The sequence below is a fragment of the Nothoprocta perdicaria genome, unplaced genomic scaffold, assembly GCF_003342845.1.
Source record: "Nothoprocta perdicaria isolate Ctin4 unplaced genomic scaffold, notPer1 scaffold_154, whole genome shotgun sequence".
NCBI lineage: Eukaryota > Metazoa > Chordata > Aves > Tinamiformes > Tinamidae > Nothoprocta > Nothoprocta perdicaria.
Window position 1 is genome coordinate 1,506,243 of NW_020454694.1, and position 19,576 is coordinate 1,525,818.

Genomic DNA, 19,576 nt, shown 5'->3' on the forward strand with positions numbered 1-19,576 from the left:
ACAACAACTCAAGAAATGATATACATAAAGAATTTTTTAAAAAGTATACATCTTTGACTGCTTAGAGAACACTAGAGGAGAGTGACCACAAGTCAAAAAAAATGAAAACACTGCCTTGGAGTATGTTTCTTGTGCCTTTTGTGAGGCCTATGCAGCAAAAATATGCAGAGCATTAATTCTCCTCTTTAATCAAATAGGCTCTTCCTGAAAACACTGCTTTGTGCTTAGCCATTCTATATTCCTACAAATTGTGGTGGCACACACATTTCCAGTGATGGTTTTCAGCAWCATTTTTCTCTCCAGTAACCACTAGCTTGAAGAAATAAACTAGGAGGGCTAGATTCTGAAACAGGCATAAGCCATTAAATAAATAAAAACAACCAACAGAAAGTGATTATGACTTTGTAATTGGGTACTTTTGAGTAATTCTTTTATGTTTAATGATGTGTTAAGTAGTCATTTATGCCTATTACTCCATTTAAGTAGTCGGTCAAGGAGACCATTTTTCCTGCCACCCACGCATATACAATTTATTTTTTTAAAAAAGCAAACAGTTTCTCCAACCTGGGGCGAAGTCCACTGTTGCATAAAGACCCTGAAGAGCTCCACATCTCAAGTGAGACTTGCTTGCACCGTCAGTGGTGAAGAGCACCACCTCATCTCCAAGATACTGGCGGAAGAGCTTCTGAAGGAAACGCAGGTAGTCGTAGTCACAAGCAAAGTAGCTTCCATATTCATTCTCTACCTGCGTGGTAAAAATAATTCATGTAAGCAGCAGCCAGTTTGGATCTGCATCTAAGACTGAAAATGAGTAGCCTAAATCTAGGCTTCCTATTCCTCTGGTGATAACCATGAAATAGTCAATTTAATTTGAGACTGAGCAGCAGCAGCAGAAGATGGTACTTCCAGGTCCTCATTCCTTTCAGTATCCTACAGTAGAGCACCATAGTCTAGGGATAAGCAATTCTCCTACAAAATCCTTTCAACTTCACATAAAAGTCTCTTCCCTTATCTTATGCTACTGTTACCCCAGTAACAATAATGAAAACATGATCTCTATTCAAAATGAAGAACTATGGCCCAGCTCCTAGCAAACCAGTGAAAAACACAGACCAGGTTGCACCACGATCAAAATTGTTGTGGAGTTGGACTTCCAGAACAGATATACCTATGAATAAAAAAGGGTCAGTGGAGAGCTTACATGAACAGTAAAGTCTGCAATACATTTAAGGGATTGGATAACCCACTATTTGAAATGTCTACTTCCTTTCCCCCTTTCCCAAGAGGCCAACTCTCAGCCTCTGATCTAATGCCAAGCATTTCTCTAAGCATCTCTGACAAACTTGTTCCAAATATCCTGGTTTTGCCAAGAAATATTTTAGCCCAGTGCTTTTAATGAATACAAATTTTGCTCAAGAACAGTGATCAATACATTGCTCAAGAACAGCGATCTTGACTGATCTTTAAGAAGGGTCTCCCATCCTGTGAAAGCCAGCAATTAGCATGAAGCTTTAGTTATTGTCAAATGTGAAGTATGAAAAAGGAATAATCACCACTCTAGAAGGAGTTCAAGAAAGAAAGAAAATACCCCCTATGCATGCCCAATATCATATGCTGAAATATTCAYGACTCAAGTCACACACTTGAAGCCCAGGCTTTGAAAACTTTTTTCAAGTTTTAGGCTTACTGCACATTGCTTTTGCTTCTATTTGCAGGTATCTTTACTCAACTTTTTGCCTGCGTGCGTTTCAGATAATGTGAATGTTTTTGCTCCACGTGAGAGCACAAGACTCAGATCTAAGAAGTTGCACAAGTYTGTGTAACTTGTGTAAAAGCAAGTTTGTTTTATTGCTTTCTACACTAGTAGGAAACAACTTGTATAGAGCAGACAAATGCACTCTAAATTCTGGAGACAGCAGACAGCTCTCCTGGATGAGGGATCTCATCAGAATCCTTTAGTTACCAGAAACTGCTTAGGAGTGGCTGTGTGCATTTACCACCAAATACAAGAAGTGACAGCAAAACCAATGCAAGCATCCATGCTGCTTGGGCTTATTGGATTTCCAAAAAGTTACCTGCACCATGATGATTGGACCTCCCTTTTGGTAGAGGTAACGTGTCATCTTTGGCAAAAGGACACTCATCCATTTCCCTACAGCAGCCAGGTAATCTGTGATACACAAAGTGACACTGTGAACAGTTCACAACTTCTCTGTTTTATACTTCTGATTTTTATTTTAAGTTATATATGTGCAGTATTTTTTTCTAACTACATAACATATATAAGAATAGCATCTAATGAACTGACATGCTCTTACGCATGCTCATAATTTTCATCTTTCAATAAATTGGTAGAGTCACTAAAAAAAAAAATACTCAAACACTGTTCGACTTTGAAAATCACCAGAAATCTCAGACAAGTTGTCCTAATGCATTTCARTGGAAAAACATATTTCAATGTTGCTGTCGGCACTTAAAAAAAAAAAAAGATAACTTATCCAATGACCAGCAGAACATACTATATGAAATTATATCTTTGTCCTCTAATCYTCTTTCCAATAATTACATTAATCTTCTGTCTCCTTTCACCTGTCAGTGTCATGTTCATGACCAAGTAATATAACGGTGCTGTAACTAGTTCTGGAATTACATGCACAACGACAAGCCAAGAAAGGCTCCGACAATGAGTGGCCACTTGGCTGTTGCCAAACAGAAAATCTCAGAGATGAAAACTACATTCCTTTTTCTAGATGATACCAATAACTTATCTCTCTTGGCACGAATTTTCATAAAACTTGCCATTATCTTTCAAACATGCTGAGTTTGAAATCTGGTTGAAATTGGTTCTTGCTTTGGAAATCATTAGGAAAAGGCCTGGGAAGGGGTCATAAATTGCTCCCCTTGTCCATCCTATCCACTTTTTATTAAAAAAAAAAAAAGGACAATTTAAATCATTTCCTTAGCAAATGAACAGCTAAAAAGATCCCCTAGCTCTAAGGATAACATCCACAACAGCCTGAAGGATTCAGTCCTACAATACTCTAACCAGTGAAGTTGCATGATTTGCTACTCTACTTTGTTTTTTCCACACACTTCTTCAATGAAAACATAYTAAGAATATTGATGGTTTTAGTGTTGAAATAACTTAAACTGAGATATGAACTACCTGAACATAGCCTCACACATCAAGTCCTCCTGCTGTTAAGATAAACCACTACTAGCCCTTCTGCTACCCTTACCTAAATCAGAAGACCTGAGAACAATAGATTCCTTCTCCAGCAGCCACGCAGGCAAACCACCCTGGGAAAAGAAAGGAAAATACTTCAGTGATCTATTTACTGCAAATAAAGAACAATTTAGCCAGTTACTAACATATTGAGACTGAATTTAAAAAAAAAAAAAAAAGTTCAACAAAAAAAAATAAGGCAAGCAGTAATTCCCAATAAAAAGCAAGCAAACATTAAGTAAGTTTGTGCTTTAAAATGTCACTGGGGAGGCTTAACAAGGAGTCTTTTCCAAGAAAGCACCAAGCATATTTTCCTACTTTGAGAAGAAAACAGCTGCATTAGATTGAGAAATGAGATAGTTTTCAGAAAAAAAGCTGTACCATGTCCCATTCTGCACAGATGTAAGGCCCCGCTCTCAGGATCACCAACAGGCCAGTTTCATGAGCAAGCTGCAGGAAATACTCAAGGTCTCTGTCACCAGAGAAATCATATACGCCTGGTCGTGGTTCATGATAGTTCCATGGCACATACCTATAAAGAGAGAAAATCGCCTTTCATTAGGAGATTCAGACTAAACCAGAATTTCAAATAACAAGTATTTGCATTTCACTCCCAAGGATATATAAAAATGAACTTGCATTCAGATTAGTAAAATACAAGAATAATTCTGGAGGCTTTCATCTGTGACAATTTCTATGACAAAGAATGTCAAAAATCAATTCTAAAATAAGAGGGAATCTAAAATAAGTATTCAGGTTATGTTTGTGGGAATCCTGATCAGTCCAGGAACAAGTTCTGCTCTTGTCATTTCAAAACAATGATGATTTTAAAGGTACCAGTGGGTGGTTTGTGAAGATGTAAACACTGAAAACCACCCATGCAACAGAAGGTCAAGAACTAGCTTCCCAGCAATGCCCTGACAGAACAGTCCACCCAAGCTTGCCCAGGGCACACCACCTGGGCTGGCAAGTCCATGTTGCAGCCACCACAAAGATGCTAAAAAATTCTAAGCCTCAAAGATTTTACATATAGGTCCTGAAAATCTTCCCCGAGCAGAAGCAAAACAGGTTCTGAAAAAAAACAGCATAGGAAGCTGGTTGTGGTATGCTGTGGTGTGCAGAAGCCTGGATAAATTAGAGCTTCATTTCGACCAAGTCATGGAAATGTCAAGCCAGCAAAACTATTTGAGAAAGTACCCCTCTTCTTCCAGGGCTTTGGAAATCACAACCTGACCACAGAATATCTCACAGATTATATAAATCACACTGGATTGTAAGATAAAAAACATGTATAAGAAATTCTACCTGCTGTGTTACAGCTTACACCCTTGTACCGCCAGCACGAGAGTTTTGGCTTGGGAGAGTATTAGGTAGGACGTTAAAATTCCAGATTGGTAGAGCCTGAGCAATGATTCAAAATAAAAGGAGAACATTTTTCCTACACGTTTACTTTTTTTTTTTGGGGGGGGGGGCAAGTAATGTTTGTGCTCTCAGAAAACTGCTGCTGCTGTTCCAGACTTCTGCACTAATTTGTAAAACAAAACTGTGATTAATCAACCAAAGAGCCTCTCAGACAAAACTTTTTGTTTTTACATTCAATAGTTAGTTTTGTAAAACTAACCAAGGTGGGGTAGGGAGTGTTAAAAAAAAAAAAAAGTTTTCAATAGGCAAGAAAAACAGGAACCTTTACACGAGCACACTACTGAAGCGGCCACCCTCAGAAATAAGCACCGACATCAAATACAAGAATGACAATCCTTCAGCAACTTTAATAACAGGCTAATATTATTTCCTCCCAACTGCCCAAACTGTAAACCTCTGTTTGAAAAGTTGATGCTTAGAATGTCAATGGTAAGACGGAATTTAAACAATGCGTTCAGAAGTCAAAATGCACATTTTTCCTTTATCAAACTCCTCTAACTGTTCTAAAAACAATGAGTTTACTGAAGTTCTTTGGAAAATTGTGAACTTAATGAAGTTATGAGACACACATTCAACATTTATTTAGTATKCTAAGCTACTTTGCCTAGATGTCAATTGGCATAGCAAGCTAATGGTCAATACAATCATAGTACCTAAATATTTGGAACAAAACAAACGACCAACTACCTCAAAGAAACCAGTACTAAAGAGTACCATGAAGAAAAAAAAATGCATCTCCTGCTCTCAAACTTGAAAGGGCCCAGGTACAAAGAAGAATATCAAGATGATTAATTCTATTATAATTAGCACATCAGCATAACAACTGTTTTCACTTTCTAAATTAAGTCACTTCTTACTGAGACAATTTTCAACATATTAAACCTGTTTTGTGCCTGCTTTTCCTGTTCCTTCTGATATTATACAGGTGATCACTGTAATCCTATTTTGCTCTAAGCCATAGTATGTAAGTTATTTTCAAAATTATTACCTAAGCTTTTATATTTATACATATATACATATATACATATATACATATATACATATATACATATATACATATATACATATATACATATATACATATATATGTGTGACTGAAGATAGTGTCAATCTCAAAAAATCAAACTCAAACATGGGAGAGGATATTCCAGAGAATTACATGCCAAACAGTTGAACTCCAGACCTAAGAAAGATGGTAGAAAAGCTACTGAACAATTAATGTGTAAAAACATACATGAGGTGAAAAACATATGTGTTGTGAAAAAAAAATAAAAAGCAGGCATTTGTGTTTGTCAGGAAGATACAGACGTAACTCCATTCTTTTGCAGAAAAACTAGCTTAAAGATTTAGGGCAAAGTAAGTCTCTCAATTTAACAAGATTTTGGGTACTCTCCTGTGTGGCACTTCTACAAGCAATTAAGAAAAACAAAGGCCAGTTGGTATAACCAAAACATACAACAAAAATTAATCACAGAGTAACAACCCACAACTTGCTAGGAAAGCAATAGGCTATTTCAAGAAGTAACCAAGAGGCTACATCAGGTCTAACTAYACTCCCAGTTTTCACTGGTGTAATACACAGCATATTTAGTAAATGGGGMGTAGTTGTGAATCTACTAAAGAACATAGCTGGGATTCTTAATGCTCTAATATCAACTGACATCAAATCAATATTGCCACGTGCTCTAGGTGACCCTGTGTGTGCAYGTGGTTTGGACTAGGTGACCTCTGGAGGTCCCTTCCAACCTTAAGTATTCGATGATTCTATGATTTTGTATTTTGTATGGTAATGGTATTAACAGGGGGAAAAAAAAAAAAAAAAAGGATCTGCAGATTCTGCTGAAAAAGCACCATCTAACTATGAATTATCAATCTGACACTGCAGGAAGAGACAAATCTCTTTCCAGGATGAATTAACAGGCATGTTTATACAGCAGGTCCTCCCTTACACTTCTTTGAGCTAAATAAAGATGCCTAGGGATGAACATCACAACACTCTCCATATTACAGCAAGTATTTACTTCTGCTAAGTGAAGCACAGGTCATTATAAGAAAAGCATTCTAACTTTAAAGTTCTGTTTATTTCTCTAGTCCTGAAAATATTTAGCCCCATCTAGTGGTTGTTTACCTCTTCCATGGGAAAAAAAAATGACTTTCAGTTTTGCACAGATGTTTTTCATAGTATTTATTTGTAGTTGATAGACACAACTGAGAAACTGAAAACAAGGACAATTGCAGTTGCACGACCAGATGTCTCTGCATACCACCTGAAGAGGCAGGGAAGGGAGTTCCTAGGCATCCCTCCCCTTTTGAGACATCACACCAAGCACAGCATCGAATTTCAAACTGTTATTAGAAAGTCTAGTCCTTTGTAATTTAAACCTTAACATGGGTTTGAGTTCCCTGACRTGTTTTTCTATATTCTGTTATTAAGGGGTTTCCAAATACAGATTGCTACAGATATACACTGACTTCTCCCATTCAGGAGGCCCACACCAGCTGCTGACTCAATCCTCAGCYGAATGGTGGTGGCACAGGCAGTGTTTGGGGAATGAGGCTGCAGAGAGAAAGAACAGGTCTGATTAGTCCTGACAAAGCAGAATCCATAGGAGAACCCTATAATAAAAGGATCCTGTTTCCTCTGCCATGGTAAGTCCCGCTGAGATCACCCTGAGGAGAGCTAGAACAGCTTCCATGTATGAAACTGCAGTGAGGACCTTTCCTGTCTTGTGGGAGTAGCCTCAAGCAGCAACAAACAGCAGTCTTMAAAGGTGTCCCCAATGCTGGGAGTACCATGGCCCTCTTCTGACAGGTCTGCCAATGCTGATGGCCACCCTAGAACAACTTCACATAGTGTGAAGCACCTCATTCCTTGCTAATAACTTTATTGATGCAGCAAATACTAGGGAAAAGAGAGGGGAAGACAAAGAAAAYGAAAATATAACCAAACAATAATAGAGCCCCATCCCCGTTTTTTCAAAAAGCACAGTTACTTTGGGTAAAATGAAGAATAATTGGCTCATCTCAATAACCAGCAGCAGTAATGCCTTTATACGAAAGGTTTTTAGCATCTAGAGAGATGCTAAAATGGAAAGATGCACATACTTCAATCTCGTAGAAAATGTATTTTTCACTGATTTAGATTTTTTTCACTGTATTACCTTCTGTTGATAAGATACACGTTTAGGAGTTATACTAGAAGAAATCTGAAGAAAAGCAATGGTGGAGGAGAAAGCTAAACAATTCTAGGCAGCTTTACAAAGAAAAAGAGGTTCAGGAAAAACCTGTTGCCTATCCTTTCTGATCCAGCAACACCTCAGACCCTGTGATTTGAGGCTGCAGCCTTAGGGCACCCTTTGCTAGCTCTAGCTTTCCTTCTGTAAACAAACACAACTCACCTCTCTTCAGGCCAGCAGAGACCAACCAACACCAGCAACACAAGGCAAGCTCTACTCTTTCCTGATGCTAAGGGCACTAATGCAGAACAGTAAAGGATAAGAGGCAACAATAAGCAAAAGAAAGGGAAAAAAAGGTAAGCAATTGCATAAGGAGGTAGAAGGGGAACCAGTGAATTACCAAGGGAGGAAAAAGAAAGCAACAGGGGGAAAAAAAAAAAAAAAGATTCCTGTAGAAATTTTGCCATTTTGCCATTAAATAACAATGACAGGAGGAGAATGGGAGGGRAAAAAAGCCTATTGAATCAGACCAGTAATGCAACAATTAACAGCCAAATTCAAAGAAACAGAGAGGGGACCACTTGAAAAAGTTGYATATGAACAGAAGGCAATAAAGATATATGTATGTGTGTTCTGAGATGAAGGGAAGGAATATAAGTCAGAGACATTAGTGAAGTATGAGGCATTACAGAATCACAGGAAAGCTACAGAGACAGTGTTGGGCTCCAGACTGATTTTCAAGAAGGACGCCATGAAGATATAATTCTGAGGTCTGAGATTATTTTTACTTCAGCAAAAATTTATTACATGGGCACCTCCCAGCATTTTTTTTCTGACCATCTTCAACAAGTGTGTTGCTTAATCCCTTTATTCCTATTAAAAGGCAAAATGTGCTCAGTTGCTTCATCAGAAAATCAAAACAAAATGAACAAAAAGTCACTACAACATCACAACACAGAGAGGAACCAGAACAAACAGTCCCAGACTGCAGGATTATCTGTCCACTGCACCCYCCAGAACCAATCCTGTCTGGCAGGTACTAGTGTAAGAAGAAGCTGTTGCAAAGAGAAGCTCTAAGCCCTGCTACAATTTAGGAAAGAAGTCATGTAGGGCAATTGCAAGAATTACTTGAAAAGACTGTGCCAATTCATCTCTCTACATCTTTCTTTGTAAAACAAACTGGCAAAAAATAACAGYAGGCTGCATTCTTCACTTACTGTAGCAAGGACACAAACTGGTAGGAAAGAGAAGAAAGATGCCCAAGAGGTTTGGTTCAAATTCCACATGCCTTTTCCTATGCCACCTCCACACAACTAATAGCTAACTAAACTGTATTAAGAAGTTACTGTTCTCTCTCATTCAGTCTGAGATTACAACACCCGTGGCAGAGACAGAGCACAGAATGAGTCTGTTTCTCAGTTGCCAAAGTTCACCTTCTATTTGATTCAGGTCACATTTATACACCAAAATGTGAAGCAGGAGGTGTTGCCTATCAGCAGAAAGGTAGATTGTTGGCTGTAACCTGTCAAGCACTCCCAGTGTAAGTTGCTAGAGGTCATTTGGTACCACCCTTCATTTCTGCAGAGCATTTCCACATGCTRTTTAATAAATAAATAGCAATGGCAGCACCCCACTTAACTGCTTTGTGCAGGTTTCCCAGGCCTGCAGATCATTTGAAAAGTCACTAGTTACTTACATTTGAATGGCATCAAGCCCTGCCATCTTCATCTTCACCAGGCGGTCCTTCCAGTAGTAGCGGGGAATCCGCGAGTAGTGAATGCTGCCTGAGATGTAGCGGAAAGGGCTCCCGTCCTTCACAAAGCAGTTGCAGTCATAATCGATCCCAAAACTTCTCTGGGGTACATTCTGCATGCAAAAAAAAACCAAGGTACAAAATGTAAGCTTTTTCTGTCATGAAAAAYATGGAAAATCACCTACGTAACCACAACTCTAAGATGCATTGAACAGGAGGTACATTAACATTAACATTAGTGGTATAGCGTGGTTCTCCACCCTTTAAGCAGTGCACTGAGCCYAGCAGACTTTGGTTTAAACACAGCACATCTGCAGCTGGGCAGTAAGGACAGCACTCAGCACCACACCAAAATAGGCCACGTGGATTCTCAACTTTTAGCAATTACATTGTTGTGTCTTTCGACATGGACACATGCTGCATGGCAGTTGCTTACACCAGCACAAATGGTGCTGAACTAAACAGGACAGATTTACTGATTTGGTGAAAGCCAGTCCTCGGCACCCAATATATCAACTCCCCGAACTTATGGGAAACACCACCTTATTTCCCATTTAATGTCACACTGAAGTCTAGAGGCACTTGCCAGCCAGATTCCTGCCATCCTCCAAATGCTCCAGGGCACTGCTGGAAAGCTTATTTTCCCATAAATAAAGGATTATCGTCTGGGAAAGTGCATATGTTTACGAAAATCCCTAAAGATTAGCCACTTTTGGAGATGCAGAAAAAGGGGTAAGGAAAGGAAAGATTTAGTAAGACACTTGGCCAGAATATATGTGAATCATCACTAAACAGGATTTGTCATCTATGAAAACAGGAGTATATTCTAAAGCACAAGGAGTACCTGGTACTGCTTTCCATACTTTTCTAGCTAAATATGCCTAAAATGTTTACAATAGTGAACTTAAAAGAAGCAGGAAAACTAGGAATAAGAATCTGCACTTCCTACCCATAAAAAATACCTCAACTCCAGAAACATGGGATCACTCCTCAAATAAATCTGTGACTTTTAATAACATCAAACTGCTATGATCAATAGAAATATATTTGCATCAAGTAACTTGCTAAAAGCAAGGTTTTATTTTTTWAAAAAAATACATTTTTGCATAGTCCTATACCTTTAAAAAAGCGTAAAAAAATAGCATATCACATCTTACATTTCACTGACATATTTCCATCATCCTTATGGCCGGAATTAATTTTGTCCTCCACAAACTACAGCAGGCTGTTGTTTAAAAAYGGCTGCACGTTCAGTGACTTTGCAGTTGTGTTTTATTATTTTATTACACTCARTATGGAGCACATGGGAGATAAACAACTGTTCAGGAAACAAAACSAAACAAACAAACCTTGTTTGAGTGACCCACATGATGGTTCAAGGTTACGCTGCTCCAAGGAAAGCAAGTCAAAAGCTATTGAAAGGCACTGGCCCATTTTACCCTGGCGAAGAGGGGCCTGGGCTTGCCCCACRCTGCGAAGGGAGCTTAGCAATTAGGAAATTGATTCATTGATGGTGATGGCAGGGGAAAGGAAAGGGAGATACAAGTCACCACACTGCCCAAGGTGGCCCCACTACACCTGAGGTATCCACCATCTGGGGAACTCTGCGCACGGACGATGAGTAGTGACCAAGTGGCAGCACAGCTGGGAAGAACCAAAGGCAGGAAGCCACTTTGTCCAGTTCATGGGCAAGCAATTCAGTTACAGCCATGTGTACACGTACAGGAGAAGCAGAGATAGGAATGAAAAGAGTGAAACACAGCAAGGAAATATGACCATAAGGCTGCCTGAAACTTCTGGCCAAGGCCACTACCTGCAGCTGAGAGCAGACTGCTAGTGGGACACGGTAGCAGAAGGAGCCAGTGCCCTGCAAGGCRGCGTCACGGGTCAGAAGGAGCACAAGCTACAGGGCAGAGTACAAGCTGCACTCCCCTGGGATCTAGCGAAAGAAATATCACTGAGTAAACATGACTGCCCCTACGCTATCAGTAAAAGGAGCGACAGAGTGAGGTGACACTTCAAAACATTTGGAGACCACAAGCTGCAAGGAGAAGGAAGACTGCAGTGAGTTGCAACTACGGTATAAGCAATRTCTTAATAGAAAACTTAAAATCAAGTTGTGGATTGGGTCTTATATGTGCCTAACACTGTAAAACACCCTGCCAACACCAAACAAGTGYCATATAAAAACACGGCACGTGGTGGCCACATAAAAACAGACGGCAGAAGATTGCTGCCCTGAGCACAGTTAAACAAGAACAGTGAGTCTGAAGAGATTGCCAAGTATCTGCATAGCTTCAGTCACATAAACACAGACCCATTCTTAACATTGCTTAACAAAAATAGCTCCACAGACATTGAAATAATTCTCTATGAAGATACRAACGTACCCTGTGTCCATAAAATTGGGGCCTTACAGAGCTAAGAAATACAAACATGACCAAATGCTCTGGGAAAAAAGTAATGCCAATATGGGGGTTCTCCCTGTGAAATTAGGTTGTTGTAATAATTCCAGCCTGTTAAACCTCTGCTAAATTATCACTGTAAACAATGCACAGGTATTTGCTGGTCTGATAAAAAAAAAAAAAAAAAAAAAAAAGGGAAGGTGGTCGTTGGGAATGACCAGGAGCCACTATGTCAGCAATCTGCTCCTCAGTTCTAGCATTTCTTCACTTTATATAGTGATTTTAATTTTGTCTTGCAGGTGCAGCTATTAAAAGACTTGGAAGTTCAAAAGGAAAGTCCAAATAAATTGCTGCTCTTCCCCTCTCTAGCTCGGGCTCTCATACAAACCACATCAGCTGCCTGTGGAAGAGCCACTTGCTTCATTTACAGCAAACGGCTGCTGAGAGGCGCTGAGCGRCTCCACGGGTTGCAGAGCTCCCCTCTGAGGGCAGATGTCCCTGGCACAGAAGCAAGAATTTCCTCACACAGTAAAAGGAAGGTATCAGTTATGGCAGTGATCAGCGCAGAACCAGTTAGCAGTTAAGGACGATGCTTTCAAGGCTGCAAACAGATCTGTGAATTACCTTGTTTGTGCATAAACGTCATGGTACAGAATTACACACAGGCACACYCAGATTCACCTCATTCACTGCCTTTATTGTCAGTGCACATCTCTACCTGTTATTTACACGGTAGGGCTCACACTGATACAAAACTAAAGACAAAATGTTTCTCCTCAAAAATATGCCCAGATTTGTCAATATTGTATATTCATGACTCTATTGCAGGAATGAATTCTCTGCATCCTTCTAGCAGATGAGGTGGTGGATCTCCTGGTTCGCTAGGTGGATCTAACAGGTACAGCTTAGCTGCACACTGCTGTCTCATTCACGCTCTGTCAAACTGGTGGCTAGCTGGAAATTCAGGCCCTTGGTACACAGGTACAGTGTTGTATCTCATATGTTCACATGGAAAATGTGAGGAACTGAGGAATGGCCTTTCTTACACCAAGTGCTCCTTTGTGCAAACTTAATGCTCTGCATGGTGTCTAACGTATATTTTTTCTCAACTTAGAAAACAAAAGTTTTAGGACATAAAACTGCATTAGCCATTAACTGTGGCTAGACCCATTTGTTCTCAAAAAAGAAGAATTTTTCCTGCACCTTCCCAGAGACTCCTTTCACTGTCATGGTAGTGGTTCCTCTTCTCTGCCCCTTATCCTTTAGCATGCCTTTCTTCCCAGTGGTAGGCATTGCYCACATTTAATAATGTCCTTACCTTTCTCATTTTCCCCCATGCCTTGCTTAGGAGTGAGGGTTTAAGATTATCCCAAACTAGCCAGATTTATTTTGTCAATAAGCAGAGCTTGTGTGTTGTTCTGCATGTTCTGTATATGTTCTGTATAAACTCCTTCAAAAAATACTGTTATAAAATAAAAGATCATTAGAGGCATCTTTCTTGATAAGTGAATAAAGTTTTATTGAATCCCAATTTTAAAGCATTTATCATACCACAGTTAACACATTTTCAAATCCATTCTCCAATGATCATACACTGTAATAAATGTAACTTTCACAGTGATTATTCTGTTATAATTCTGGTAGGGCTTAACATCCCCCTCCAAATGAACTGGCCTTGTGGTAGGAAGAAATATATATTCTTTTGGTTAAATTCTCCAGAGAATATACATTACACACACACACAAAATGACAAAAAAAAAAAAAAAACCAAACAAACAAAAAACCCTGAAACTACAGAATAAACAGCACACCAAATTCCTTCATCTGTAATACTGAAGATGGTTCTAAATCACACACATCCAAGTCAAACTGGAACAAGTACAGAGAAAGACTTCAAAGACAATTAGGGACTGCTGTCTTAGATTTTAGAAAAGGTCAATTTTGTCTTTTTTCAAAATAAAAAAAGTTGATATGTGGTGTTTTCCCATTTATACCTTCAAAAAAAATGCTTTGAAATGTTTAGTCTGCTTATCACAGTAATAACCCTAGGTATAACAAATGCAAAATACCTTACTGGACCACTGGCCTAGAGGAAATGTTCTGTGCTAYTAAATGTGCAATATAGTTTATAATGGCAGGCACTTTGTTAAGAAAAAGAGAGGCCACAGGACATCAAACCTCTCTGAGCTACGTAAGCCCATTTGACGTCACTGACAGTAAAAAGCCACMAAGATCCCCCAAAAAGGCCATACATACATATGGAAGCTGTAGGGTACTTAAGCAGATATTGTTGCAAAGCATAAAAACAGTTTACAAAATTTCAAGTGCGATGAAACTGAAATGATTTGGTCCAACATGTAAACAGGCTGGCTGTTCAGATCTCAGATTTTCAGACTAAAAGGTCAAATTCCCCAGCTTTTTAACCTGTCCTCCAATGCACATACTCTATTTGCTCTTACAGTATTTCTCAATACTCCCATGAGCAAAAACTAAAGATGTTCCTAGAGAGCAGCAGGATACAAAAAGCACTGTGCAGGCAGGAATTCAGACTTGAGGGGCTGAAGGGAGCAGATGAGATGACACTCCAGATTCTTCACTTACAGGAAAAGTGCACTTTATTTATAAAGCCTACRGTCTTCTTCCCCCTTCCCCTCCCAGCACGGGCTGAAGAGCAGAAGTGCCGGGTTCCAGCAGGCAGGAGGACACTGAGTAGCTTTTATGCTGCTGTCCTGGGGCTCCTGGACAAGCCCTAGGGTGTCAGGAACCCACTCAGCTCCACCCGAGAGGAACCGGGGCCAGGAGGCACAAGCCCCTGTGCCTGCAGGATCAGAGGCAGGAGCAYGTTCCCAGGCTTACGGTGTCTCTGGCATTTCTCCCTGCTCTGCTGAGGTGGAAGGAGGAAGTGGAGCAAACTATTTCATCAGCCTGCACAATACCTACTCACTGACTTGCATGCTGGTTCTCYAACAAGAGCATAAAGCTTGGAAAGCAAGAAAGTGGGGTTTTTGTTTGTTTTTTTCTTTCTTTTTAGTCTGTCCCATTTCCCAGAATTATAGTAATTTATGTTAGACCTTCTAGGAAAAGCAGAGAAATTCACCATTCCTCATCATTCTCTAACAATTGCTCTGTTGTGTGCATATTGGAGAACCAGGAGGACGATATGCAAAGTTACCTTCTGTGAAGTTTGGTTTTCCAAAAAAGGATACYACATATTTGAAATGTAAATCCTTAATTAAAAAAAAAAAGCTTGTACTGAATACAAATCAATACAAAAAAATGTATTGAATAGCTATACTGAATATCATTTGCATCATTTTCCAGTAGTTTCTTCTTACTCTTCTTAGAGAAAAAACACAGAAAAGAGAAATTAAGCACAAATAAAAAATATGGAATGGGGAGAGAAGAGGCTCTGTATTTCACCATTGCAAACAAAGAGCTCTGCTACTGAATGYTCAGGCAGCAGTGGAATTAAGGGTTAATTAAGGGTTTGATTTCACATGCTTTTATTGGCACAAATTTCAGAGGGTAATTAATAGGTACCCAAGGCCTGCAGAAAGACAGCTACTTCCACCCTTTAAAACCTGTCTGCACARGTTTTTGACTGGAAAAAAAACCCAAACCCMAAAACTGTGCAACACTGCTACCTGGTACCTGATTTTCTTGTCAAAGCCCCTCAGACTGGGAGCCTCACTGCATGCTACAGAGAGACAGTGGAAGAGATGATCTAAAGATGCCTGCCTCAGTCAACAGTGCATGTTTTTTCCACTAACTCTTTTAGCACAAGGCTTCTAGAGCTTAGATACTCGACAGACACTCTGTAACAGCCTCTGCAACAGTGCAGTTTCAATGCAAGAGCTTCACCTGTCTTATACTTAAAACAAGGCAGCTGCCTACCATATAGTAAGGTAAACAGCAGAACGTGAACTAGCCATGGGACACAGATATTGCCAAACATGCACAGCACCGACATTGTTTCCGTGACACTGGTGTTACCCTTAAATGCAGAACCTCAAAAAAGTAATGAACTCAAAGAATTAATTTCTTCAGCATTCCAACATGCCCCTGATTTGTTGAACAACCTAATACAATTAGTGTTTTCTCCTCAAACTTAACAGAAATTGCTGGATGCATCCACCCTAACACATTTTCCCTGACTTCCCTGGAAAAGGATTTGCTTCCAGAGCAAAAGAGCCAAAATACTGACCAATAAAGATGGCAGAAGTCTGTCCACTCCTCAAGGAGAACGCAGAATTATTTCTGTTATTTCAGCTCTGCTGCCCAAYCTCATGGGTATTCCAAAGTACATCGTCCCTGGGCTGACATAGACAAAGGTGTTCTGCCCGACTTTGTACAAGCCAACGAAGAAGGGGTTCAGAAAATAGGCCCCAGCATTCAGCGGGAACATCTGCCCTCCATGAGTGTGRCCAGAGAGGACTAGACTCACGTCTGGTCTCTCCTGAAGGGCCCGCTTGGCAGCAGCGGGCTGATGAGCTAACAGCACTATGGCACGCTCACTGGGGCAGTCACCGAGAGCCTTCTTTAAATCCATGCCATGGCCCGCGTAGCGCAGCGCGTTCGCCTCAATATCATCAACGCCAGCCAGGCAGAACCAGTCGTCGGTGCTCTGGGGTGAAACAATCTTCAYGTTCTCGTTGTGCAGTGGCCGAATGTTAAATGATTTCAACAGTTCGAACCAGTTGCTGACATCTGATGTGTAATACTCGTGGTTTCCTGTGACAAAGTAGGTCCCTAAAGGAGAATTAAGTTCTCCAAGAGGCTCAACAGCAGGTCGCATGATTCGTGCCTCGGAGTCCGTCAGGTCCCCCACAATCACYGTGATATCTGGTTTCAAGGCCTTAACCATTCTCACAATCATGGCAAGCTTGGTCTTCCCAACTGTAGGCCCCAGGTGGATATCCGAGAGCAAGACCACCTTCAGGTTATTCATTGTTGATGGCAGCTTGTGAACTGGAATCTCCACTGTATTCACAGCTGGAGGCTGGGAAGCGTTTAACAGCCCAACAACAGTCAGCACAACAGTCAGCATGASTGACAAAACCGGCTTCATCGCTGTTCTGCTGTTCTTACTGCCTGCCTTAGCGCCTCTCCCAGCCAAGAACTTAAAAGCCTGCTCTACAGAGCCGAGAGTGAAGAGAAAGAAGATAAGAAGGATATAAGCCCCTAGGCAGGTGTAGGCAGCTAAAGAAAAGAAATACGGCTCTTCTGAAACAAGAAACAGCAGCGTAAGGAAGCTTGAATGTGCCAAAGCAAGAAAAATCAACACAGCTRTTTTCCATGCCAGGAAACATAAGGAGCTAGCAGCTGAAGACCTGGAGAACACGGTGACTGTGCTTCTCCATATATGACGTGATCCTATCAACATGAGTGTGTTCATAAACAGCGACATCTGCAACCTCACAAGCCGACGCCGTGTCTTGAGCTCCAGTTGTTCTGCTAGCTGGCTCCGTGATAGCATCATGGAGAAGAAAATCACTCCTGCAGCCACTGCAGCCTTCGCTTCAAAGGGCAGCTGCTTGAAGGAGATCATCTTTGCTTGCTTCCGTTCTGCAGGAGTCTCCAGCAGGAAATAACAGGGTTATGAAGGGAGGCCTTCATCAAAGGGTCAACAAAGCCTGCAACCAGGAACCAGGATCAGCTTTTTTAAAAATATTAGATACACCCCCCTTTTCCCAGACTGCAACCAAGGGTATCACTGCACACAATCCACCCAAGACACTGGATCATGCAGAATCACTATCGTAAAGATGGAGGACATGTAGGATGCAGAGTAAATCACATACCTGAAAACACTGAATTCCAAAAAACAGGTTCTAAGTTTTCTGTCTGCCTCCCTCAAGGATTCCCCACCATCTTTTTTCTTTTTTTTTTTTTTTTTTAATGACTGTACCTCCTTAATTTTTCCTTAGAAGAGCTGGCATCTAGTAGATCACAGCAATGACACAGCAGCGTTTGGAAATAACCACTGGAGCATTCCAAAATCCTGGTCGCGTTCTTTGACCAAGCTGCCTTTCCTGTGAACTCAGTGCGTGTCCTTCCTGTTCCTCTTATCARGCAGCTGGCTCAGTCTCAAAAGCAGTTATCACTGGACGTCGCCCTTATGAACACAAGGGCTTTTGCCAGCACGTACTACAGCAGCAGTGAAATCCCTACTGGAGTGACTACCAAATGCAACCACAGCCCTAGAAATTGCAAATATTAGGAGATATCCTAGTCTTACCCAAAGTTCTCAAAATTGGTAGGAACAATGTTTGTTTAAAACAAACCTTGTTATTTTACTTTACTCAAAGATGAAAAAACATGGTAGGTCGTTCATTACTTACAAGAGATCACGTTTTTTAAGGTCTTGCAGCCAGCCTAGTTCAAGTCACACAGCAGCACATGCTTGCTTTCAAAACACTTCCTGTCTCTTAGTCCATACTCATCCAGAAGAAAAGCGAGAAACTGTTACAGCARAAATACTGCAGAACTGGGACACGAAAGCAGCTCTGTGACTACAAACACAAACACAAGGGAGCCAGAGTGCTCATTTGTAGCACGTACTTTCCCAAGCTAATTTAAAGGAGTATTATTAGCACGAGAAGGCCCCTACTATATTTTAAGGACTAAGCCAGGATTTTGCTAGACCCTCTCCCTCATGGGCTGGTCAGGGAGCCACAGGTTGACACAGTTTCATCTCCTCAAKCCGCCTTAACTGTTACAAAACCATTCTTACAAAAAATACACTATTCTACATATTTGCTTTTACAGAAAACAAACAAAGCTAGAAGGATAAGAATACAATAAATGTTTTCTCCAGCCTCCTGCAGTAGTAAATTTCAGGAATTTGCTACCTTCTTTATAAAATACCTTATCCATTTGCAACTTCTCTATTCGTTGCACCAAGGGCCCCTATTCTAACACTACTGCATTTGGGATGAGTTTGCCATGGGTCCTACCCACCACCTCAGTCACAACCCCACCGCTGCAAGACCACAACTTTTTGAATATCGCCTTTGGTAAGAGTCTCTCACAGAGCTCTGCTCTTTCATTTTAACCACCTTTGCATCACTCAATCAAAAACATGCACCCAAATATCTCCTGAATAGTCCRCTCCAACGCCAAATTCCGGGTGCCGAAGCATGCCTCCCACACCACTGGTAAAGGTGAAGGATTTCCCTGGACCTCTAGCTGGACATGGGCACACGAACAGAGTGGCAACCAGCGCAAGACGCGGCACAAGGGGGAGAACGCGGCTCCTTCTTCCCACGCACGCCAGGAACAGCAAGGATTCACCTAATGGAGCACTGGTATCTACTAAGAGCAGCTCCCTTCCTGCTCCCCGGGCTGCCCAGCTAGGCCGGATAACGCAGCGCGTGGGGAAGCTGAGCCCAAACAGCGGCACGAGAAGCAGCAGCATGGCCCCAGGGACACCAACAGCGGCGCTGTGCGGGGCCACCGGCCACCTCCGCCACCCAGGAAGCCGCTCTGGCTCCAAGGGAAGGGCTTGTCCTGCAGAACGGAAAGGCAGCGAAGAGGCCCCCGCGCCGGGTCCCCCAGAGCCGCCAACGGCCGCCAACGGCCGCCAACGGCCGCC

General features: G+C 41.2%; 3 protein-coding genes across 4 annotated transcripts in view; 1 reads left to right on the forward strand and 2 right to left on the reverse strand.

Annotated features, from left to right (window-relative positions):
* The window catches only part of GLB1 (galactosidase beta 1), a gene marked incomplete at its 5' end in the record, with an annotated part of 37,300 nt that extends 21,084 nt beyond the window's left edge, over positions 1–16,216 (reverse strand). Inside the window, 6 exons of the mRNA XM_026034998.1 lie at positions 565–745; positions 2,076–2,170; positions 3,240–3,300; positions 3,608–3,758; positions 9,521–9,690; positions 16,187–16,216. Of these exons, the coding sequence (XP_025890783.1) occupies positions 565–745; positions 2,076–2,170; positions 3,240–3,300; positions 3,608–3,758; positions 9,521–9,690; positions 16,187–16,216 (688 nt within the window). The remainder of the gene's footprint in view (positions 1–564; positions 746–2,075; positions 2,171–3,239; positions 3,301–3,607; positions 3,759–9,520; positions 9,691–16,186) is intronic.
* On the reverse strand, positions 15,395–18,479 carry TMPPE (transmembrane protein with metallophosphoesterase domain). Of its 2 annotated transcripts, none has more exons than XM_026034980.1 (2): positions 18,324–18,479; positions 15,395–17,615 (listed from the first exon to the last, which is right to left on the reverse strand). In XM_026034980.1, the coding sequence occupies exon 2, from the start codon at positions 17,528–17,530 to the stop codon at positions 16,217–16,219; it is 1,314 nt and encodes a 437-aa protein (XP_025890765.1). In that variant the 5' UTR covers positions 17,531–17,615; positions 18,324–18,479; the 3' UTR covers positions 15,395–16,216. The 2 variants fall into 2 exon arrangements, with proteins under 2 accessions (XP_025890765.1, XP_025890766.1); XM_026034981.1 differs by lacking the exon at positions 18,324–18,479 and adding an exon at positions 17,784–17,823.
* Positions 18,480–19,121: 642 nt separating this feature from the next.
* The window catches only part of CRTAP (cartilage associated protein), a 22,936-nt gene continuing 22,481 nt past the window's right edge, over positions 19,122–19,576 (forward strand). Inside the window, exon 1 of the mRNA XM_026034999.1 lies at positions 19,122–19,570. Coding sequence (XP_025890784.1) covers positions 19,122–19,570 — 449 coding nt within the window. The remainder of the gene's footprint in view (positions 19,571–19,576) is intronic.